This window comes from Schistocerca gregaria, chromosome X (genome assembly GCF_023897955.1).
Source record: "Schistocerca gregaria isolate iqSchGreg1 chromosome X, iqSchGreg1.2, whole genome shotgun sequence".
NCBI lineage: Eukaryota > Metazoa > Arthropoda > Insecta > Orthoptera > Acrididae > Schistocerca > Schistocerca gregaria.
The window spans coordinates 600,277,543-600,303,460 of NC_064931.1; the positions used below are offsets into that span (position 1 = coordinate 600,277,543).

Below are 25,918 nucleotides of genomic sequence, written 5' to 3' on the forward strand. Positions count from 1 at the left end.
CAGTGTGCACCCGTACTCTCCACCAATCACAACCATGCGGTGTCAGCTAACAAATGTGTTATAGGACAGATGCTGTATGGTTTCTATCCTTCTACCGTATGTCTATGGAGGTAATTGTGATACATGCAAGTTCACTGATCTTTTTGGATGCTTTCCTGGAAAAGAGAACCATCTGACTCAACAATGAAATGGATCTGCGTTAAAGAGTGATAGAAAGTAGATGGAGTGGTCGGTTGTGATGGGTTGTAAGGAGCTTTGATTTAATGGTAGGCTGATGATGCATTCTAGAGAGAGGGGGATGTTGCTGCAGGTCATTTATCATGCATTTAACTATTTTTTCCCATTGTTCTCTCAGGGTGGATCAGTTCTGTGGCATAACATGCTGTTGACTTGTATACGACTGCGTGTTCTGCATGTGACTTATTGCACTATCTACCTGCAATAGTTAACAGAAAACGTCTCCATACCACGAACAGCAGAGGGCTTCCAAAGCATGTTTCATGAATTGAGTCCATAGATGGAAAATTTATTTCAGCACCTCCTCTAGACAAATGAAGCTGTATGTGAAGTACTCCATTTCTCGGCCACACCTTGGACGTAAATTGGGTCTTCAGTTTCATAACTGCAGTGATTCTAAGTTAGTAATTGTTATTTGTGAGGTACTGCAAACCCTATGTTTGCATTTGCTTGCCAGTTGTCCTGTTTACAAAGTTAGTGCGGCATGGTATATAATTTCACACACCAAATACTGCTGCTTTGCATTTGTCTGTTTTAGTGTAAGAGACATTTTCCATTGCTGTCAGTCATTTTTTAGGACTGATACTAGTATAGCATAATTTCTGAACCATAAACGGATGTGAACAGTGGGCACTATGCACGTCCAGAAAGCTATATTTTGCAAATGTTCGCCGGCCGGGGTGGCCGAGCGTTTCTTGGCGCTACAGTCTGGAACCGCGCGACCGCTACGTCGCAGGTTCGAATCCTGCCTCCGGCATGGATGTGTGTGATGTCCTTAGGTTATTTAGGTTTAAGTAGTTCTCAGTTCTAGGGGACTGGTGACCTCAGCAGTTAAGTCCCATAGTGCTCAGAGCCATTTGAATTTTTTTTTTCAAATGTTCAAATGTGTGTGAAATCTTATGGGACTTAACTACGATGGTCATCAGTCCCTAAGCTTACACACTACTTAACCTAAATTATCCTAAGGACGAACACACATACCCATACCCGAGGGAGGACTCGAACCTCCGCCGGAATCAGTCGCACAGTCCATGATTGCAGTGCCTCAGACCGCTCGGCTAGTCCTGCGCGGCTATATTTTGCATATATCACTAAGAATCAATGTTTTCCTTTGGTATGGAAGAAAGTAGTTTTATCATTTTACAGTTTGTCGCCGTAGTGAGTGGGACAGTATACTTGTATGATGCATGTATGTGAGATGTTGTCTGTGTATGTTCTAAATTCGAGTATTAAGAGCGTCGCACTTCGCATGACTAATATTTCGGTAATCACATGGCGTTAGAATTATAGTGTGTTTAAGAGCAGAACCATGTAGGCTTAGGAGTGTGTGTGTGTTTTTTCTACGATCATATCTCTCTTGCTGATACCTCCTTGGTACTGACCAAGATATTAGAACATTATTTCAGAATTGATAGCACTGTTGACCTACGTAAAATGCTTCAAATTCCATTCATCTTGGGTTCCATCATGTATAAACCACACATTTTTTCTTAACCACCTGTTATATAATTACAACACTCTCACATCTACTATTCTCCTATAAGGGATGTTAACCTCCTCGACAGGTGCACAGTTGGAGAGACCTTGGTGTGGAAGAGTCTTTGCTGAACACCAGTTATGGACTCAGCTCGCTCTGTTCCTACACGGGACATGGAATATAGTGGATGTAGTACCCTCCTAATTCTGGTCAGCAGCAAATTAAGTTGGTGACAATGTTGTATGGAGCATTGGTCAAAGGCAGTACAAGGAGACCTTTCAACCTCCCACTTTATCCTAAGACTGCAAGACTACACTATGGTTTCCATTCACATAGCGAAAGATGAGCAATCATGATTGTAAATTACCCACTATGGTCGAAATACTTCGGTGACCAAACAGCATCGGTATAGGATGCTGTCTGATATACTTTGGTGTATATGTTCAAGAATTAACCATGAATGGGCATACTGCAAAGTCATCTATCTACATTCGCAAACTAATGTATGGAACACACAAATTAGTGGAGGGGTGCTTTATCAATGATACAGAAATTGGGAAGCATGCTGTTGTGTCATTGGTCGGTATTGAAAATACGGAAAAACTGGTAAAATTGCTAAAACTGACTGCACTGTCATCTGTGGTGCTCATTACAGTACATTGTCCACTATTGGAGGTGTCTCTTCCACCCCATCCATCCACTGATACTCTGTTGTTTACCACATAATGATTGACTGACACCGCTTGTTTGAAATGGAGTCTTTGTGGGAGCGACACCTTCCTGGGATGGCCAGCACTGAAACAGTGATCGAGTACATAATTGTAATATAAGGAATCAATGCTCTTGGTCTTTTCAAAATGGAACACATAGACATTTCCTACCTATCACTGTGAAAGATTGGATTAAATGTACAGGCCATCACCTTCAGGCAACTGTTTGGAAACACTCCACAATGCAGCAAAATCTTCCACTTTCCATATATTGCGATGTCTTCCACATTTTTTTGAATAAGAAAAACCACCTCTGTCTTTTATTTCAACCATCCTGTGTTTTGTGGGAACAGCATAATTTACACAATATGGTGTCCAGTTTTCTGTGAGAGCCAATGGATCGAAATGTGTTAACGTCAGTTTAGCACCTGACATAGATCTTAAAATTGTGGTGGAAAAGCAAACTGTATGGAAGTGTACAAAGCTGCAGTCATACACTGTTTGGATTTGCTAAAGCAAAGAAAACAAGGTATCAAACTTCTTAGGAAAGGACAACACAGGGATCTCTCTTGTGATTGATAGTCCATGGGAGCTCTTCCTACAGTATGTGTGATGAAACTTTACACTCGTCTGTAGAAGCTGCTCCAAACACTGGCCACCCGTTCCAATGGACCAGTATTTGTATATCTAATAGGATCGCCTCTTATGTCCAATGTCAGCAAGCAGATGGTATCTGTTTTCGATATATCAAAAGAGAGGTATGCGGTATATTTTATCTAGCTCTCTACTGGGTGACATTAGCGGAGTTTTATAGTTTGTAGTTTGTCTCTGTTGGAGGATACAAAATAAAGAGGATAGAGATAATGTTTTAGTGACTCGGCTCACCCTTTCTCTCCATGGAATGCAGAAGGTCTTACATATAGCGCTCTCCGATTTCTACTGAGTTCTGACTTAAAAGTGGACCAATCGCGTGTGCAACGTTGCAGGGAGGGTGGGACAAAGACTGAGGAACAGTTACAAGATGCACAGGGACTGTCTAAAACCATACTGGAGGTCCTTAGCAGATAGGTTCACAAAAGGTAACTAGTCTCGCGATATAACAGTGCCATGAATATGATTCATCAGTGGCTGTAATCATTAAAATACATCTACATAGGATCCAATGCAAGTATGTGGCTGAATGGAGAGACTTGATTCTAAATTGCAGACAGCATTTTTACCAGAAAGTGTGACACGATAGATGTGAAAAGCCAGTGTATTGGTCATAGGATTTTGTAAATCTCATACGGCTTCAGCCTAGCATTGCAGTTTTTAAATAATTCCTCACACAGCACACCTTCTACTGTTTATGATCATTCTCAATCGACCATCATCCTCCCTTGCCCATAACCCTCAGAATACATTTCAGGACCACTGTTCCACTGTCTACATGGTATCGAGATTGAATGCATTACAAATACTGTTTGTTAGCGAGGGATATATGTAGTAGTGGCAGTAGGGAGATGCAAATATTGGCTTAATAGCGCGTTCCTTAGCCGAATCACTTTCTGAATTCGGTGATAAGGGTGATTCTATTATGAGCTTACAGCACTGGCAGTCTGCACCTGCACTTTCGGTCTATTAATAAGCAGCCTGCGATCACGGTCTATATTCAATTTTGCGGTATATATGTGGAAGACCACTTCATTTGGAAGCAATGCCATACCTCGGTTAATATAGCATGTATAGTTTTTAACACGCTTTTTATGCAGGGTGACAGCATCATGGTCGTTACGATCGTGTTGGAAACATCTGGTCGCTTATAAAACGATTGCGTCTCTTTTCCTAAGATGCACTGGTGCCACTCGCAAGAAAAACAAATGAGGCACGTCCGTCCATCGCGGATTTTCGCTCAGTATTGTTTGATACCACCAGAATTCAGTTATTGGCTAAGTATTATACTTAATATGCGATGTGTCGTAGATTCGCTGTGATCGGAAGGCTTATAAAATTTGTGTTGGGGTGGTCGTTGTTCCAATGTGTGCAAGGAAAATGACTGTCTGGTCGCAAGGGAGGTATGAATTTGACGTGGGAGATTGTGATTTCATCATATAGATAGCCATAAGAGGATGAAACATTTTACGTGCAAAATTACGTCCACTCATAAGAATGGTACAGATATTGATATTTCCAGTGCCGCAGTCATCAGAAGGAGGTGTTTATGATGTTCCGCTCATTGTGAAATATCACCAGATTCGCCCTAAGATCGTAATATTTAATTATAATTACACTGATAAATATGTGGCATGGTTTCCTAGGACGATTCTATATGGCTTGCGGGTGCATGGCAGAGGTAGCCGCTGACTAGAACGAACTGGTCGCTTATAAAACGATTATGTCTCTTTTCATAAGATGCACTGGTGCCACTCGCAAGAAAAACAAATGAGGCACGTCCGTCCATCGCGGATTTTCGCTCAGTATTGTTTGATACCACCAGAATTCAGTTATTGGCTAAGTATTATACTTAATATGCGATGTGTCATAGATTCGCTGTGATCGGAAGGCTTATAAAGTTTGTGTTGGGGTGGTCGTTGTTCCAATGTCCGGAACCGTGGGACTGCTACGGTCGCAGGTTCGAATCCTGCCTAGGGCATGGATGTGTGTGATGTCCTTAGGTTAGTTAGGTTTAAGTAGTTCTAAGTTCTAGGGGACTGATGACCACAGCAGTTGAGTCCCATAGTGCTCAGAGCCGTTTGAACCGTTTTGTTCCAATGTGTGCAAGGAAAATGACTGTCTGGTCGCAAGGGAGGTATGAATTTGACGTGGGAGATTGTGATTTCATCACATACATGGCCATAAGAGGATGAAACATTTTACGTGGAAAATTACGTCCACTCATAAGAATGGTACAGATTTTGATATTTCCAGTGCCGCAGTCATCTGAAGGAGGTGTTTATGATGTTCCGCTCATTGTCAAATGTCACCAGATTCGCCCTAAGATCGTAATATTTAATTATAATTACACTGATAAATATGTGGCATGGTTTCCTAGGACGATTCTATATGGCTTGCGGGTGCATGGCAGAGGTAGCCGCTGACTAGAACGAACTGACGTTTCCGGCTTAAGGTGGGAACCATCGCTGAGTCTCCAAACAGGTACGGCGGGAGATGGACAGGCAGTTGACCTGTGTATGTCGTCTCTGCTCTGGCGAACAGCGAACTGATGCTCAGTATGTGTTGCTAGTATTCTCCGATTTTTATGTGGAAATTTGAGGATATTCAGTGTTTACACCGGACAGTTATTCCCTCCCTAGTAAATTGACTGGTTGACTGCCATTATACACTTTTCCCTTCTGTAGTTGGTTGAGGGAATACCGACTGCGGTATGTTGTTTACATCTAGATGGTGTAAAACAGGTGGTAGAGACATTTGCTAGCTCTCTAGACGTGAGAAACAAGTACGATTAAAAGTATTAAAGCCTAAGTTGAGTCTGTAAAATACAAGGATGATCTAGAATCTGTTATTTCATTGACATCGGTATTAGTTTAAAAATATAAATGGAAATACCAGATAGCTCTATTTTCGAGTTTTCATGTAAAGATCTTCACAGATGAGATAACTTTTTAGTTACTCACTGATTTGTAGTATGTCCCACATAATTACCTTGCTAACATTTCGGGTTTCTAGAGATATAGTTTCCATTCCTTGTCTTCGGAATTATACTGTGCAAGTGACTGGTAGCGTACTGCTATGTGATTGATATCTAAAAAAAATGCGTAAATTGTATGATATTCTGCCAGAGCACGTGAAAATGCATGAAATTCTGGAAATTTTCATATTCTACTCGATGATTCCAGCATAAAAGTGTTATAAATACTTTGTATTTTTTTTGAATGTAAAATCGGATAAAACAGCTGATATCAGTTTCGAGATTGGTAAATTAATTCACGATTGAGGAAGCATTTCTCATCGATACAGCTTATAAAGTAAATGTTCTTGTAACCCCAGGGTCTGGAGATGATCGCAGGTCACTGCAGAAACCACAGTAACAATCAGGCCAGACGGGAAACAGTACCGTTAGCACACGTCTTTGTGCCAAGGGAACCAGCCCAGCCTTTGCACATCAGTTTGGAGATTGTCCGCCGTCTGTGGAGGGTGCTCTGATCGTACATCAGGCCAGCGTGTACAGGGGCAGTTGCCTTGTGATTGCTGGCCTCGGTGGATGACCAACAAACCTCGTAGGGAACATGTAGTGCTGTAACTACATACGGTGCATGTGCTTGTATGTTCTGGGATCTTTTTGTCTTCACAGTATATGTATGAGTGTCTGGTGGTTGATAGCTACATGCATGATGCAGAAGCTATGATTTTGTATTGTGCAGGATACGAATTGTGTATTACTACAACGACATGGTATAGGGGTGCAAGCGTTTGTGTTGATCTAGCCTGGTTGGAGAGCGGTTTCAAGCAGAAAAATTCAAGCTCTGCTCGATAATAGCAGAGTAATGAAATTGACTAAGTGTCTTTGGCGATTGTTTCTGTATTTCATGATCTGTAGACCATTGCAAAATGACTTCTGTATGTTTTTCGATCTGCACAAAATAGTCTGCTGCTGAAAATAACGTAATTTCTCTGTCTGTAGAAAGTGGCAGATAGTGCTTACACACCAGCAGAAGCAATTTGGCAGGTAAATTCTGTAAGAACCAATCAGAATGCTCCATTCAGAGGAAGTACCATGTCATCAGAGATTCACCAGATATCCTTTGTGTGGGGTATGGGACTCTCTACAGAGGAAGGTATCTATGGAAAGTTCCATGATGTTGGAGTGTCACGTGATATCTTATTTTTTCGAGTGTTCAGAGACAAGTCAAGGCTGACCAGTCTGCTCTGGTTCATAAAGATGGGATACTGTCCCCCACCTGCCATTGTGGCATTAGAACATCTCAAGACCAGCTTTTGGAGGTCATCGAAAATTCCAGCCATTTGTTCATGTGTAAGGCAGTGCTTCGAATACTAGGAGAATGTAATAGACATCTGATCTGCTGTGTGCTTATGCTTTTTTTACTCTGTGTTGTGAGTTTCAAAACATGTCATGAACTTTTAGACATGTTCCCATCTGTGCTTAGATACTTGTGTGCTTCAAGAAATAAGGAAAATAAAAATTAATGCCTTAACACCCCTGTCTCCAGCAGAAATGTAATCTAAGCTCTCTAAGCATTTCCTTGCGCGATCGGAACAAAAAATGCTACAATTATTTCAGTATTTCATACTGCGTTATCAACCACAAATTGCTTAAACGTACAGTAATCCACACACTGCAGTCAATTTCCCAACGAATTCATCGAATAAATAAATGAGCTATATTCAAAACACTGCATTGTATCCCATAAACTGTTTAAATAAAGAAAATTCCGCACATTGCATTATCTACCAGAAATTGTTTAAGAATTATTCCATACATTGCAATCGATTTGCCACCAAATTCTTTAAATAAGTAAATGAACTATATTCCGCACACCACCTTGTTTCGTATAAATTGTTTAAATAAACACTATTCCACATATTGTCTTGTTTAACAGAAATTGTTTAAGCAATATTCCATACACTAAAATTAATTTCCTATCAAATAGACAGTCCAATCTTTCTCCTGCCAATCTCCAGGTAGGGTAGGGCAGGTAACTTGGGGGGAGGGGAGGCTTGCTAATGTCCCAGGGGGGGATGGGTTAATTAATTGATCATTTTAATTAATTAGTGAATTAAATTGATATCAAAGGTGTGGTTGTATCAGTGAGGGGATTTTCCTGAGTAGGGGGAGGAGAAGGGGGAGGGGGTGGGAGGTTTCTAAGAAGAATGGATTATCCCCAGTGGGTTATAAATCAACCCCAGGGGTCATAAACCACTTAGCAGGACATTAGTTTAAGGGCAGAGGGAGGGGTCTTAAATCAATCAAGTTTGTCTATGAATGTATGCAACCAAAACTAACAAAACCTGCCAGAATGTAGCTTATCCCACTACTGTTATTTCATTTTGTATAGCACAATTATCGAGAAAAAACTTTAAAATTGTGTTAATAATTGATTTCAAACATGCATATCTATGGGAATTTGGATGACAAGAGTTTGTATTTTTTATACTCTCAGTAGAAGTACATTTACTATATATTTCAAATTGGTGGCTCTCATTGTTGCTTATTTTTAGGTCTAAAAAGTTTATGAATTTCTTTTTTTTATTTCGATTGTAAATTTTATGTTAGGGTGAAAGTTTTTTAGGTGATGATGGATCATTTGCTTGATTTTGTCATCTCAGTCTACCAGTAGTTGTGTGTCATCAATGTATCATTGTAGTAGATAATTGGTTTTTTTTAGAATTGGCCAGACTGAATTCAAGAATTTATCTGCCAGAGTATTATGAAATACGCCCGTTATGGTGCCTGTGACACAATTTCTCATTTCTACTCCATCTGATTATGTCTAAGTTTTACTTTTAAATTCAAAATAGCTTTGAGATAAAGTAAGTTGTAACACAGTTCTTACTTCCCAAGTTTCAATGAGAGATACTCTTCCATTCTGTAGGAGGTTTTTCTTTATGATCTCTATTGTTTCTGTTACTATTATATTTGTATACAGATTAGTTACGTCAAATAAAATACCCACCAGGGTAGCATTGAGCAGTAACGCTCTGCTTCCTGGACTCGGGTAGGAGCATCGGCCCTGGATAGAATCCACCCATTTTGGTAGGGGGGGGGGGTACAGGGTGGCGACCGGAAGGGCATCTGGCCACCCCTTAAAATTAACACGTCAAATCTGCTTAACCATTACAACAAACCTCGCCAGTCAGAAGAGAGAGAGTTTTGTCAAATAAAATAACTCTTCCTGCTTGAGGGATTTCTATGTCTTCTATGTTATGGGCTAATGTTCTGGAGTTTTTTATTGTGTATTTTTGTTGTATAGGTAGAGTGTGGTTATCAGTATATTTGACTCTGCGCTTAAGATATGTGTAGGGCTGTCTATACAGATAATTATTGAACGAAATTGAATAAGTTCTTTGTGTATTTATGGTTATGCACATAAAGATAGTGTTCAGGAATACATTACAGTGCATGATTTCCTTCTTATTCTGTAAAATTGCGATTTTTAATTGTTGTCTTGACTTGTGCATTGAATTTGTTGATACCGTTATGCTGTATGTGTGATATTGTTATCCAGAAAGAAATTATATACTTTTTTCTACCTAACCGTCATGTTTTATAATTACTAAGCAGTTCCCTTATCTGCCACTGAGCTAGGTGGCTCAGTGGTTAGCACACTAGGACGATGGTTCAAACCCATATCCAGACATCCCGATGTAGTTTTTCCGTGATTTCCAGAAATTACCCCAGGCAAACGGGATGGTTCGTTTGAAAGTGAATAGCCGATTTCTTTCCACATCCTTAACACAATCCGAGCTTCTGCTGTGCCTCTGATGATCTCGATGTCCATGGGAATGTTACTGGTTAATTATTTTTAATTTTGAGAGAGCACTGTTTCATATATATACATTGTTGTGGTGGCGTTTTCTGTTTCTATAAGTTTTGCTAGTTGTATTGCAAGCTCATTTTGTTCACGTGTTGAGATTTTTGCCATTTCTGTTGTTACATTCAGAAACGAGGGTGTCATATAACTTTGTAATCACTATGAGTCAATAAATCAATAGAGGCAGCAGGAATCTGTACAAAAAATATGAAGTTTCAGGGCATGAGCATTAAAGGAAGTAGTGGCACCAGGAGTCGAACTCTGTACAACATCAACAATTCTACACAATCTGGAAGTAGTCAAGGCACACAGAAAAATAATATCAGCATCTTGGCTGAAAGCCCTAAAGCATACCATTGATCGATCACGCCAAGAAAACCCGGGAGGTGACGATCAATAATCCTTCTGAACACGTTACTTACAGTTTAATCTGGTGCTATTTGTCTACTGGAATCTATCATAATGCTAGCATAATCTGCAAAAAGAACTAATTCCGCTTGCCTTGTAGTGAATAGAAGATTATTAACATGCACAAGAAACAATAGAGGACTCAATATTGAACATTATGGATCTCCACTAGCGATCCCACCATCTCTCTCCAATTGGAAAAATAACCTCTTCTAGAGTTGATGAGTTATGAAATACAGCTTTAGTCATCCATTTCGTTAATTAACTGTTGTAAAATATGGTGATTTAGACAACAGTTAGGTGCTGTTTTATTATTTACTTGTTATAAAATATGGTGAGCTAATGTATAGGAAGCATTGTCTCTTGAACACCCATTTTGAAATCCGAATTATGATGTCAGAGTATATTATTATTATCACAATTAAGAAAATGACTCAGGTCAGTAATTATTTACATCACTACTATAATTCGTTTTATAAATGGGTTAGACAACAGCATATTTTAAACTCAGCATAAATGTTGACAATGATGGATTACATATTTTAGAGGGAGTGGTACTTACCACAAGATAACTCTTTAAAATTTTGTTGGAAATACCATAAACTTTTTTTGAGTCAGTTTATTATTTTCTTAATTTCAGACAGGGGAAGCGGATCATTAAAGTTAGTGAAAGTTGCAATTTGCTTCCTCAACATATTGCCTTCGTTTTTCTGTTGCACTCCTAGGCCTACTGTCTCTATTAAAATTAAGGAATGGTTATTAAAATATCAGATAATTGAGAGTTATCGTCATAGCCTTTCCATTAAAATCAGTAGAGATTTTATCTTGTTCTGTGATCTCTTATCTCTTTTTTCCAATTTTCCATTTCATTCTGTTATTGAAAATATTAATTTCAGACATAAAGTGCATACTTCTAGAGGTTTTAATGTATTCTCCTAATAATATTAAGTATTTTTTGCTGTGGGATACTGAAACAGAATATTTACTTGTTCTTGTCAACATATTAATTTTACATTTCCATTTACAAATTATTCTAATTCCATTAGTCATCTCATGGCTTTTTACATAGTTTCTTAATGTCCTTTCTAATGTATTTACTGAGAAAGATATTTTTACCCTATAAATATAATCCCAATCGACTCTTTTAAAATTATTTTATAAAGTCTTCTGCTTTTCATTAATTAATTCTTGCAACTGTTTTCCGTAATGGCGTTTCAGAACCGAATGGCAGTATGGTGTTTATTCCTATTACCTGCTCATCATATTAAGAGAGTTCATTAACTTCTGGGTACACATTTATTTTTCCACCTCCGTAGCTGAGTAGTGAGCTCAGGGTGAGCGCCATGCGGAGGACACAGGTTCGATTACCGGTACTGCCAGGGGACTTTTCCTTGATGGGGGGACTGGAACGGCGTGCACTCAGCCACATAGTGCCCGTTGAGGAGCTACTTGACCGATTAGTAGCGGCTCCAGGTCACGAAAGCTGGCAATGGCAGGGAGAGAGGTGTGCTGACCCCACATCCCTCTACACTGCATCAAATGACGCCATTGGGAGAGGATGACATTGCGGTCGGTCGTCAGCGATGGGCCAGCCAGGGGCTTCAGGCAGAGTTTATGTTTACATATTTAGTTCTTTGACTTTCGTCTATAAAGAAATTATGAATCATTGTACTACTATCGCAATCCAAATTCGTTGGTAAATTAATGAATGGAATCTAATTACGTATATGATCCAAATAATATTTATAGATTATTTTATACTCTTAGGTTCGTTTAGGAAATCTACATATGAATCACTACAGACTGTTATTTGATTCTATTTTTGAAAGATAGCATTTAAAAGAATCAATATGCCTAATAAGTAGTTGAAAGTGTCCCACTGGGATTTTGCACACAGTTACAATTATAAATAAGATACTTTTAGTGTCAGTTCACAAGAACATTCATTTATGTCCTGATATCGGCAAAATTTATTAGTTTCAAGTTTTTCTAAACTTGTGATATGCCGTTGTAAGTGTTTAAACTGTTCCCTCCTCCACATTTACTCTACAAAGAGAAGATAATAATATATAACCACTTACACTAAATTCACTATCCCTTTGGATATATGGTGGTTACATACGCACAGGACATGTATCTTTTCATGGCATCATAATCTTCCTAAATAAACAAGAAATTTATTTACAGTATTTCTTAATCCCCAATATTCTGTTGAAATAAGCGGATGCTACTTTTCAGTGAATTCTTACACAGGAATCTTCTTCCACTGTAATTTACTTTAAAACAGCTTGAGTGAATTTTTATTCTAATCGAAAATAGGTGCCTCTCTGGCTAGTAAGCAAAGAGGTTTAATGTGATATTGGGCCCGTATATATTTTCTGTAAGAAGCTTAGCTAACCTATCATTCCTTCTCTAATTCAGATGTAGGCCGTGTATAGCGTATCCTCATCTCTCAATTGCATCAGTGAGCGCAACAGTAACAGCTCTGTGTTCACACGGCGTGCAGCAGTTTTTGCCACGTAGTGGTAATGGCGATGTAGGACCTCCTCCAATCACAAACTTTTTTGAGCAGTTGCCGCTCCTCCTTCATCTAGGTCACCCCTAATAAACGATGTCACCTGCTCTACCTACTATGACCAACTTCTCTCCTGTACCAAAATCCCTACACAATGACCCAATATCCTCTATAAAAAATGGTTCAAATGGCTCTAAGCACTATGGGACTTGACATCTGAGGTCATCAGTCCCATAGACTTAGAACTACTTAAACCTAACTAACCTAAGTACATCACACTTATCGATGCTCGAGGCAGGATTCGAACCTGCGACCGTAGCAGCAGCGTGGTTCCGGACTGAGGCGCCTAGAACCGCTCGGTCACAGCAGCCAGGCTATCCTCTATTATCTTGGCAGACTGGCACTTGGCTTCACAATACTTGTGACTTGGTAACCTGATCCTAGTTATGAAATACGTTCAGATCCACTGTCGGAAGTTTACACTGGAAATAAACAGCAGGAATTTTATACAAGCTGAGCTTGGTGCATGTATTTTATGCAATCCCCTGCAGTAGTAATGATGATTTTTTATCTATAAGAAGGCAAAAAATGAAATATATACTTGCCAAAGAAACTATTTTTACCGGTAACCAACTTTATACTTCACAAATGCTTGACGTTTATTTTCTTATTTTTCCAAATTTGCGTTACTGCCTCTCATTACTGTATAAGTAAGTTTACTGTTTCGCTAGCATTTTAAATACTCAAATGTTCTAATGATTTACGGCTTACCGTTAATGTCTCTTGTTCCTTCAGAGCTGTGAATAAGAAGTTAGTCTCTCGGCAGCCTGTGCACTGGATTCCAAGGCAAGACCGGTTGCTGTCTCTTCCCTTACATGACACTATCTGAGTTGACGTTCTTCCTTCAGCTAAAGTAAACACACAGCGTTGACTTTTCATAATTTCTATACAAAGTTCTACACAAATGTCACGTGCTACTACTCATAAATGTGCAATATTCTCACACACATTCTACAGCTGACTTAGGGGTAAACAGTGCATCTCCCTACTCAAGCAATTACATACAAATACTAGTAAGGCGACATTCAGTTAATTACGTACGACAACCTTGCCAGCTTTTGCCTAGTTGAGATAAGCAACGAACAAAAGCCTCACTTGAGTACGTGTGATAACCGACTGTGAAAATAATTGCGAGCAATGTGCTCTATAGCCGGCCGGAGTGGCCGAGCGGTTCTAGGCGCTTCAGTCCAGAACTGCGCGACTGCTATGGTCGCAGGTTCGAATCCTGCCTCGGGCATGGATGTGTGTGATGTCCTTAGGATAGTTAGGTTTAAGTAGTTCCAAGTTCTAGGGGACTGATGAACTCAGCTGTTGAGTCCCATAGTGCTCAGAGCCATTTGAGTCAATGTGCTCTATACTGAGACGAGTGTTTCCGGAATCAGGCAGTCATTTAATTTGTAGACATATACTAGATTATTATTAGCCACTATTGTGTTAAGGATTAAAAGTTATGTTTCTTTGTTTTCGAAATAGTCTCTCTCTCTCTCTCTCTCTCTCTCTCTCTCTCTCTCTCTCTCTCTCTGTGTGTGTGTGTGTGTGTGTGTGTGTGTATGTGTGTGTGTGTGTGTGTGTGTGTGCCCGTACTCAACAGGACTTAATAAAGCTCAATTTGAAACCGTCTTTGTTGCAGGTATCAGATGCTGTACGCAGACAGTTACATGACGAAGAAGGAGTTTGAAGTCATGTTTGATCACACACTCTACTGGAAGGTCCGCGATCAATTAAATTGCAAAGATGCATTTCCAGAAGTGTATGAAAAATGCAACAAGAGTGCCAGGATCTAGCATGCTCCACAGATGCTCGAAAGTTTTTTGTTGTAAAGACTTTTTTATTGAACAATTAAAATGCGATTACTGCTACCCTATTATTATTTCTTTATAATACGTGGGTCATTTTCTTGTTTATACGTTTACAGTAATTAAATTATTGTGACGGAGTGTATGTGAAAAGATAGTTACGATTTCAGAGAGACAGATCTATCTAGAACAACCAGATGTGTTCATGTTAGAGAGACAAGTGTATTTTATTTACGTAGAATCTTCATTTACATCACATTTGACAACGATACTGAAGAGGAAGTGGTATATCACGCCTGTGCACAATACGAACTGACGTTAGATATAGGACGTATAAACCCCATGGTGCTTTTACTATTTTTAATCTCAGTGATTCGACTAGGAACCCATCTGAGCAAAGAGATCCTTTTCTATTATCGCCACATTTTGAAGTTGAATATTTCTGGTTCCGCCAAAATGAAGTCAAAAGAAATCCGAGTGAGACTCCGATTGAGATCTGAAGCTGCCTATGTAAAGCTATTTAGATCTGAACCCAGTGACCTTGGTGGTGAGCAAATAGCGCATCATAGGAACATACGATTAACTAAGCAAAAGTTGCGCAACTAATATTTATGTGTGACACCTGAATTTAAATAGGGATGGCCAAATCATACACAAAATATGGGTGTCTTAACTTACAAAGACATAATGAGTAGGATTTCATCTGTCTATGGAATGAAAGAAAAGAACACAAGAAAGTCCTGTTTATTACTAAAACACATGGACTTGACTCTGGAAATTTATTACACCACACAAGCAATAATTAAGTACACAGTTGTTTAAATGGATTATTAAATATACATGATAATATGATAAAGAGGACGAAACTGGAAATGAAATGATAATAATGACGTAGAATTAGCGATGTCCACGTAAACTGCCAATGATTGCTGAATTACCTACCAGATTAAAGGAAAGACCCAAAAAAGAACATTGAACACCAGTTTCCTTGTCTAATTGCATGCATTATTTCAGAAAAGCAAAACTCTAGCTCGAAACAGTTGACTTCGCAACCGGCTTCTCATGTCGCGTGCAAGTTTTGCACATACTTACCACTGTTCTGTCCGCCCCTGGTAGCTGTGTGGTCAGCTCCACAGAATGTTAATCCTAAGGGCCCGGGTTCGATTTCCGGCTGGGTAAGAGATATTCTCCGCTCAGAGACTGGGTGTTGTGTTCTCTTAATCATCATCATTTCATCCCCATCGACGCGCAAGTCACCGAACTGGCGTCAAATAGAAAGACTTGCACCAGGCTAACGGCCTACCCGCCGGGAGGCCCAAGTCACACATTTACAGTTTACCATTGTTCTAAAACTCAAATACAGAAAATGGGTGCAGTGGTCGCTGAAAGTCACAAATTTGGTGCCAGCATCTGTGACTGGCTGTGAGACAGCGTCTCAAAACGACCATGAGCAAATGCGATGCCTGCTGGAAGTGCAAATGAAGGCAAAGTGTTCCCTCTCTGCAATATGTTTCAGTTTCACGCATCACTTGTAATTTGAATTGATTTGGTAGTCTAATTTCAGTAGTGGGTTATTAATTAGATTATAGAGCAGGTTTGGGAATAACTGACCTGTAACATTGACGTAAATGTCTTCTTTAACGTTTGAACAGCGATCGTTGCCCCGCCTAGGGTGAATTCAGTACTGCTTTCCCTCCCTGGCTACTACATTCACGATATATATCAATCATGCTTAAATGCTTAGTAGTTATTAAAAATATGGTGCCTCGAGGCCATATAGTGCTATAATTTCACTTTTACAGTTACATCAAACGTTAATACGTAAGAAAATAAACGAAGTAGAAGGAGCTGACACATGACAGTCAAGAAATTCCGTGTCGATTATACTATACAGTCAGTGACAGCTGATAATAACCTGAGCAAGATTAGTTAGTATTCCATTTGACCTAGGCTATGGTAGGATAGGCAACCGAACTAAATTTTCGGAGTGTAGTCGAGCACTGCTGTCAGAGTCAAATCCCGTGACAGTACTGGAAGTGAGACAACGAATCGGCAGAGTCCATTGGAACGGAGCGATTTCGTAATCAAGAGTACGGAGGTAGCAGCAATTGGAAGACGGTAGTCTAGCGTAGCTGGTGGTGATCTGCTTTAGGAATATGCCCAACGAGTAATGATTTCCACCTGCTTAGCAGCCGTTTATATCGCCCTCTGTATAGTTCGCCAGGCAGCCAACTTGTATGGCTGTCGGTCACGTGGCATAGTTATCGCTGATTCTAGCGGAGCCGCAAAACCACTATGCCTGCAGTCTCGGTCATCTGTGAGTCATCGTTCATTGGAGGTAAAGATATAAGACATGATTTTCAGATACAAAAACTTATTGTAAGGAAGTGATTTAAAATGAAGACTACAGGCGGCGACATTATAAATTTATCATGCATTATGTCCAGAATGGCGGACGATCTTACTCTGCAATGTCTAATTTTTTTATTGACGCACAGAGGCAGACACGCAGATTAAGATCCACATTCTTGTGGGCTATTTTACTCACATGTACTGCTGGAAACAGCATTCATACACTAATCTATTGAGTCCCAATATCAGTGAAATGCATTAAGTGTACAACGTTCATAAATAGTGGAAGTTGCTTTAAAATAAGTAAAGGATGTTCCTTGTAACTCAGCGACATTCAGATGTTCCATGCAGGTGTTCGCAAGTGATGCCGCTGTCTACAGGATGGTTACAACGTCTGAAGACCATTTAAACGTAGGAAGGGTCGATGACTGGTGTAGGGACTGGCAGTTGAACCAGAATGTAAATAAACGTAATACATTGCGCATAAATATGTAAATAGGTCTATTACTGTTCGGCTACAATTAAGTAACAATTGTAAAACATTTAGGAATAATCGTCTGGAGCGACCAGAAGAGGAATGGCTTCTATCTGAAGGAAAAGAGGGTGCCAGGCTAAGCTTCATTCCATACGGTGTGCATCGCTGAGAGGATTGTAGCTGAAATTTCGAGAGTGTGCGTTCCAAGAAGAGTCGGTCAGATGTTACTTCCTCGCACACCGAAGTAAATTTTCCGAGTGTAGTCAGTCAAATCCCGTGACAGTACTGGAGGCGAGACAACGAATTCGGCAGAGGCAGAGTCCATTGGAACGGAGCGATTTCGTAATCAAGAAGAGACCGCGACAAGAAAATTAGAGCTGATACATAAGATTTCTAACAGTCGATATTCCCACGCACTATTCACAAAAGGAACAGGGAAGGGCTGAAACGACAGTGCCCACCGTCACACACTGTAAGGTTGTTAGTGAGGTATAGATTTACATGTACATATGGGATCTATCTTTTGTCTATGGCTGGACCGTATTACTCCATCGTTCACTGGCATATATTTGGACACAGTGGCGCCGCACGGTATAGCCGTGCGGTCTAGGCGCCTTGCTACGGTTCGCGCGGCTCCTCCCGTCGGAGATTCGAGTCCTAAAAAGGTTCAAATGGCTCGAAGCAGTATGGGACTTAACATCTGAGGCCACCAGTCCCCTAGACTTAGAACTACTTAAACCTAACTAACCTAAGGACATCACACACATTCATGCCCGAGGCAGGATTCGAACCTGCGACCGTAGCAACAGCGAGGTGTTAGACTCCTCCCTGGGGCATGGCTGTGTGTGTTGTCGTTAGTGTAAGTTAGATTAAGTACTGTGTAAGCCTAGGGACCGAGGACCTTAGCAGTTTGGTCCCATAGGAACTTACCACAAATTTCCAATTGAGCACACTGGCAAGGACCCTGACTAACCCAGTACTGGAGTAGTAACATGACGTTGATATAGTATGAGATTATGGCGATGTTGGTCGAATGTTCCAATTACAAATGCGTGTACTGCAGCACTGCTTTCCCTGGTGCAGTGTTATATTTGACTGGGTCCAGATTTTACTTTGCTTGGCAGAAATTTTAGAGCGGTTCAAACTCACTCCCACGAAGGAGTACGTCTACGTCCATACAAAGCCTTTTGGGTATTACTTTGCCAGCACGCTAGTTACACGTGCTCACATTCCACACTTCTTATAGCATCGCCTGTAAGATTGCTAGAAAACATAGTGATATCAGGTATGGTTATTTTCAGGAGTTTTCCCTTAAAAACCACATATCTTTATTGGAAAATACCACTCTGTGCAACATTATGTGCAGCCAGAGAAAAATACATATTAACATAGCTGATGAAGTCAACCCGTATTTGAAGAGATGTCTGAAACTAGCACAGTCTAACAACTGCGGCGAAATATTTTTTGAGAATTTTAGTTGGAATCTTGATGCATCGTTCACTGATCACAGGCAATACACTAACCCGCTCATAGCACAGCTCTATATTTCTCGAGCTTCTGATATTAGCTGAATGTTGTAGCCACTTAAGTTGTGGAAAATGTAGGAATATATTCCTCGTTTCCGGTAGGGGGTTATGTTTTCAACACAACGGTACACAAACATACCTTGTGAAGCATGTGTAACTACATTTAAGCAGAGCCTCCTACGAAAAGTGACTCCATCGTTGATGCATGGTTCTATGGTCTTCACGTTCACGAGACGTAAATCCCGTATCTTTGTTACCGTGGGGTTGAATAAAGGAACTTATTTACTCCGCTCCGCCTATGAATGTAGCACAACTCATTGCTCTGGTCCACCTTGATTTTGTAAATGTGGATTCCGCTGTGTTGCGATGAGTTCACATAAGCAGACTTCAGCGGGTCGCTAAATGTTTGAAGTCACAAGGAGATTGCGTTTGGGCATTTGCTAAGAAGCAGCGTGTGCTTTGTGAAAGACATTCTGTCACTCGTAAGGGATTTATTATACTGCAAATGGTTGCTGATGTTTTACATCTGGGTAATCGTACGGAATTGGCTTCTCTCGCTTACTGGGTGAAGGTACTTACCACTGTAGTATTGTCAAGGCCCAACTTTTTGATGTCTGCTTGCTTCTGAAGGCGAGTTTATTACATATATTTTTACATTGGTAACTTGCAGGGACTCGCATCAACATTGAGAACTTTTCTTCTCCCTGTATACAAGCACTAAAGAACAAAATTCACCTCTGTTACTTAGCTTCTCCTTTACTATTGTTTGTCCTTTAAGTGCAGAGTGCTGAAAATTTAAATTGCAACAGAACAGAAAAAAAGGAGAATTGATTTATTGTACTGAAACGTCCCCTTAGAAAAACTAATGAATTACTGTGGTGATAAACCCCTTACCTTATTCGCTTTAAAACAGCTGAGCAAACCTAAACGTACTCAGACATTCACTAAACTGACACACAATATTTTTAGCGCAACGCAATCTGACTTTCAATAATCCCTACAAAAGAATGGCCCTGACTAACATTAACCTATATCTTTCACAAATCACTTAGCTCACAAAAATCTTCGTTACTCGAACTACTGCAATACAGCGAGCGCCACTACTGCCAGCTAAATAAAAGATTCAAACTACTGAAGGCACTAACTACTGATAGGCATAGTTAACAAATGAAATATTTTGATAGACAACAAACAATGTATTTACCTCAATAGTGTTCAAAAGTCATTATATATATATATATATATATATATATATATATATATATATAATCAGTTCATGATATCCAATATTACAAATTTACTGTCTCTGTCCAGTTCATCCGTTCCCAAAACTCCGCCATCTTACTCCCCACATCCACCACTCGTGGCGGCTCACCTCCAACTGCGCAACGCTACGCGCTGTCCACATCCAGCTGCCCAACACTACAATGGCAGACAGCAATGCAAACCAGCCACAGACTGCACAAAGTACAGCCAGTGATTTTCATACAGAGCGCTACGTGGCGTTACCAATAAAAAAAAACCTAAACAGCCTACTTACAGTACGTATACAGTATATCAGGAACAGTACTTCGTTAAATTTGTACCTTATTAGAGAGTATAGAGGGTGCAAACTCAGTGTAGATGACAGATACGAGTATGTTGTTCCATGCTATTTCAACTCTGTGCTAGAGTTGATTAATTATAATGACTAGCGAGTTATGGTCAATCTCTCGGCAACCCATGACAAAATGTTTTCAGCGAGTCTGATGTGGAGAAGATGAAGGGCAGGGCAAAAGTCAAATAACGTCTCTATCGAGATAGGCCAGGGCAGCATGAATATCATGCGGTCGCCGGCCGAAATGGCCTATCGGTTCTAGGCGCTACATTCTGGAACCTCGCGACCGCTACGGTCGTAGGTTCGAATCCTACCTCGGGCACGGATGTGTGTGATGTCCATAGGTTAGTTAGGTTTAACTAGTTCTAAGTTCTAGGGGACTGATGACTTCAGAAGTTAAGTCACACAGAGCCATTTATCATGCGGTCTTGCGTTATCTTGTTGAAAGACAACATCATGGGAACCTCGAAGATAGGGCACACCCACATCTACATCTATATGATTATTCTGCAATTCACAATTAAGTGCTGGTATACGGTTCATCGAATCAGCTTTAAGCTATTTCTCTACCGTTCCACTCTCGAACGGCGCGTGGGAAAAACGAGCACTTAATTTTTTCTGTGCGAGCTTTGATTTCACTTGTTTTGTCATGATCACTTCTTCCTATGTAGGTGGGCGTCAAAAGAGTATTTTCACAATCGGAGGAGGAAGTTGGTGACTGAAATTTCACGAAAAGATCCTACTACAGCGAAAGACGACTTTGTTTTAATGATTGTCACACCTATTCATGTATAATGTCTGTGGCACTCTTTTCCCCTATTTCGCAATGGTAAAAAACGAGCTCCCCTTCTCTGAACTTTTTCGATGTTCTCCATCAGTCCCATCTGATGTTGATCCCACACCGCACAGCAATACTCCAGAAGAGGGCGGACAAGCCTTGTGAAAGCAGTCTCTTTAGGAGACCTGTTGCACTTTTAAGTGTTCTGCCAATAAATCGCCGCCTTTGGTTTCTACCCACAACATTATTTATGTGATGATTCTAATTTAAATTATTCGCAATTGTGATCCCTAAGTACTTAGCTGAATTTACAGTCTTTCGATTTGTGTGATTTATCTTGTAATCGAAATTTAGCGGATTTCTTTTAGTGCTCATGTGGATGACTTAACACTTGATTGTTTAGAATCAATTACCATTTTTGCACCATACAGATATGTTGTCTAAATCATCTTGCAATTGGTTTTGATCATCTGATGGCTTTACAAGACGGTAAACGACTGCATCATCTCCAAGCAATCTAACAGGCCTGCCCGGACTGTCAGGAACAGCAGAGGGCCTATAACTTTTCCTAGGGGGACACCAGATATTACTTAACTGACCTTAGTATCAAAAATGTAAGAGCTGCTGTCCTGGCAACGATCGTACTTGTCAGAGTCTCGAAACACCGATATGTCCATCGCCTTGTTGTACACAGTAGTAGCACTCGTCTGAAAACTGTCTCCATTGTTGTTGGGTGGACCTCTGTTTGCGCGTCTCTCTCTGGCGCCGTGTCAATGGAAGCAACGACTATGGTGGTTGTGGTGACAGTCGCACTGTGTATGTGGGTACTTGTCTTGTTGCAAGAAAACCCGTTTTTCTGACTCAAAGTATGTGAAGTGGCTGTAAGATCGCTCACCACTGAGTGATCAATATGTCTGTCGTCTCGGGAGCTAATGGGATGGGATCATGAGAACTTTCATGGCTTTGAGTATGTTTCTCTTGATCCCATTTATTTGATATTCACATGACGAGCAGCAATATCCGGAATGATACACCACAGCCTCGATAGTCCTGTGTCTTGCCACTGTCCACGTCCGACTAGTGTTGGTAGACATTTCTTCTTATACGAGGCATAAAACAGTCTTCCCACAAACAACCAATGTCGAAATGTGATTTCTGGATACGAAACCAGCTGCCTATATTTCCTAACATAAGAACGTAGACTGCGTTACGCCTACCGAACTTGTGCGGTCGCAATGCAGTGCCAAGCATTTACGCATACAATCACCTCGTACACTTCATGGCAGTTTGACTTTTGCTGCATGTTGTCCTCCAGTTTGAATGATCAGCAGTGGAACAAAAGCAGCTCCGTGTTTAGGGCCTGAAGATCAAGCGATGGCTACAGACGCCATGTCGCGCTCTGCTAATAGTATAGGATATAGAGGGCTATTCAATGAGCACACCGCTCTCCCAGACGTTGTCAGCCATCTGAACCTCGGAGTCAACACTTCTCATCAAGCACCTTTTCGACTGACCTCATGAGTCTGTGTCCACCCTGTTCCAGTCCTTTCGCCAAAGGAAAATTCCTTGCTGTACCGGAAATCAAACACATCTCCCACTGAACGGTAGTCAAAATCGTCGACCACTCAGCTACGAAGGAGGGCATTTATCCACATAGGATTATATACATTTAATTGTATTAAATAGCCGTTTACAGATTCTCGAGACATTATTATATCTACTGTGCTAATATTCTAAGGAACACATAGCTACAGAACTTAATTTTTTCTTTCTACACTGTTCAGTGACAGTAATGCGACCATCCGTTGAAAGCCTGAATAACCATATTTTGCAGCGTGGACCACTATGAGACGTGCAGGACGAGAGTCAGTGAGGTTCTGGAAAGTATTGACAGGGGTGTGGACCAATGCGGACTCCAGTGCCGTGACCAGCAGCGCTAGGTTTCTCGGTTGAGGATCCACAGCGCGTGCACCCCAGTCGAGGAGGTCCCACATATTCGCGATTGGGTTTAAATCCTGGGAGTTTGGTGGCCAGTGGAGCGCAGTAAACTCGTTCTGGTACTATTGGAACCACGCACATACACTGCAAGCTGTGTGACTCGTTCCATTGTTCTGCTGGTAGATGCCATCGTGCCGAGGAGGAAGAAACTGCATGTAAGGTTGGACTTGGTCCCCAAGGATAGAGGCATACTTGTGTTGATCCATTGTGCTTTCCAGAATGACAAGATCACCCAGGCAATGCCACGAAAACATTTCGCAGACCGTAACTTTCTCTCCTCTGACCTGTATGTATCCTTCTGACGATTGTTGCAGGGTACTTGCTTCCAGACGTTTCAGGTCGTACACGTCAACGGCCATCCTTCAGATGGGGAATAAAACGTTATTCATCTGGAAGGGTCACCCGTCGGAAATCAGTCGATGTCCGATTGCGGTACTGGCTAGCAAAATCCAGCCTTCGTCGCCAATGAACAGCAGTCAGCATAGGTGCATGAACTAGAGCAACGTTCGCTCAACGGTCGTTGAGGAAACACTGTTGATAGCCCCTTGGTTCATCTGGGCGGTCAGTTGCTCAATAGTTGCACGCCTTTTCGCCCATGCACATCTTCGCAACCGTCGTGCACCCTTGTCATCTATGGCTCGTGTGCATCACAGTTGCCTCAGCACCTGTTTTGGATGGCGTCATTTTGCCATGTACAATTGTGGTGTGCGTACTGTAAGACCTTCAGTACACACACCATCAGATTATTTGACTTGTCGCTCTAACGAAGTAGGCGAGTGTCAGCAATATGTCTCCTGGTCTTATCGTGGCGTGTTTATCTTCTGCCGTTAGGTCAGACGATAGAAATGCCACTTGCATGCTTAGAGTAGCAGACTGACGGTAACCAATTTTAAACAGAATTTTCACACATATTTATTAAAATAATAACAAGCATAAAAATTACTTACCTTGGTTATGGATGCTATTTACAATTGACAATCTGAAGTTCCTTTGGTATTGGTACGTTGATCTTATTCTCACATATATCTCTGACACTTGATAAAAGTGTCTATACATTTATCTTCAGGGCTATGTACAGGAATATGGTATTATTATTAGGCGCAGACTGAAACTTGACTATAGACTGGTACAGATAAATGTAGAACTCGTACTGACTGGTACAGACTAATGCAGACTGGTACAGATTGGTGCAGACAAATGCAGACTGACTAATCGGAGGTCTGTACATTCGTTATAATACCTCGCGTGTTCATGTGTCACTGCGCGAGTGTGATCCGCGAGGAGAAAAGGTTCTACATCAGCAGCAATCTCATTGACTGCGTAACATATTAATACGCGGATCGGCGGAAGCAGAATTTAGTCCGTCTCTATGGCAGCGCCACCTCGTAGTGCGGAGACGGACGCGTTGACTATGCGGAACTATGTACACAAAAACGATATACTTTAATCACAGTGGCACGCAGGCGGTTTACAAAATTAACCTTCACCCTTGGCCAGAAAGCCAATGATCTTGCCGTTTCGCTCCGTTTCCGCATTACGACAATGACTGCACTGATAGCCGTATGGCTACCCCTGACGCGCTTTTAATACTCTCTGCTGCTAGTGCTGCCAGCAGCCGTCTGTGAATGGTGATTGCACTTTGATTTCGAACATAGGCGGCGGTCACAATGTGACTGGACCATATAATTAACGTTATTCCACTCATTAATAAACCTCCATCATGAGATATTTTGCTCATCGATGATCGAGAAAAAATTCCGTCATTACAGTAAGCAGAGCAATTTCATTTTCATAATTTTTTATGGAATCGTGTGCTCCAAGCTGTCTGTGTTTTCACGTTTTAACTGTTGGCTAGCTGCGTTTCTAGAATGGAGGATTGTCCAGTGTACGTGACTAACGATGTTTTATCCTACATGTGGATTTGATCTTATCTGGTTCACTTGCCTGTTTCATCAGAGAGCTGTCTACGAGTTACATTATATGAACAGGTCTGTGTAGCTAATTTAATGATTTACATAACAGTAATTTTATAAATTTGCGATCGTACAGACGAGCAAGCTTCCACAATCATGCTACTGGCATTTATGTCGAAGCAGCACCATCAGAAAGGCATTGTTGGTACATTGATGTATGAATTACTTCATTCATAATTATTTTAAAATAATAACTTTATGTTCTCACGTTGACTCTGTGGAGCTGTACCATGGGAAGCAACGAGAGGATGTTGTTTGGTGGCCAGTATTCTCTTTCTATAGCACAAACTGCACGCAGTTATAAACTGTATTCTTTATTCATAAACAAACAGCTACTTAACTTACTCTTCCATGTGCTATGGTACAAGCTCTCCTGTATAGTCCACTTTAGCCTCACTACTGGTGAAGTAAAACGTCCGATACGTTCCCAATTATAGCTGCTATGTGTTGCCTGTCTCTGAGTTAGCGGCTGTGACTGCGGCTCCAACTCTGTGACTCGCTGGAACGATGGAACTCACTCCGTGCG

At 40.8% G+C, this 25,918-nt stretch overlaps 1 protein-coding gene across 1 annotated transcript in view; it reads left to right on the forward strand.

Moving 5' to 3' along the window:
* The window catches only part of LOC126297976 (delta(24)-sterol reductase-like), a 79,873-nt gene extending 65,161 nt beyond the window's left edge, over window positions 1–14,712 (forward strand). Inside the window, exon 10 of the mRNA XM_049989289.1 lies at window positions 14,528–14,712. Within this exon, the coding sequence (XP_049845246.1) occupies window positions 14,528–14,681 (154 nt within the window). The 3' untranslated portion in view covers window positions 14,682–14,712. The remainder of the gene's footprint in view (window positions 1–14,527) is intronic.
* The last annotated feature ends 11,206 nt before the right edge of the window (window positions 14,713–25,918 follow it).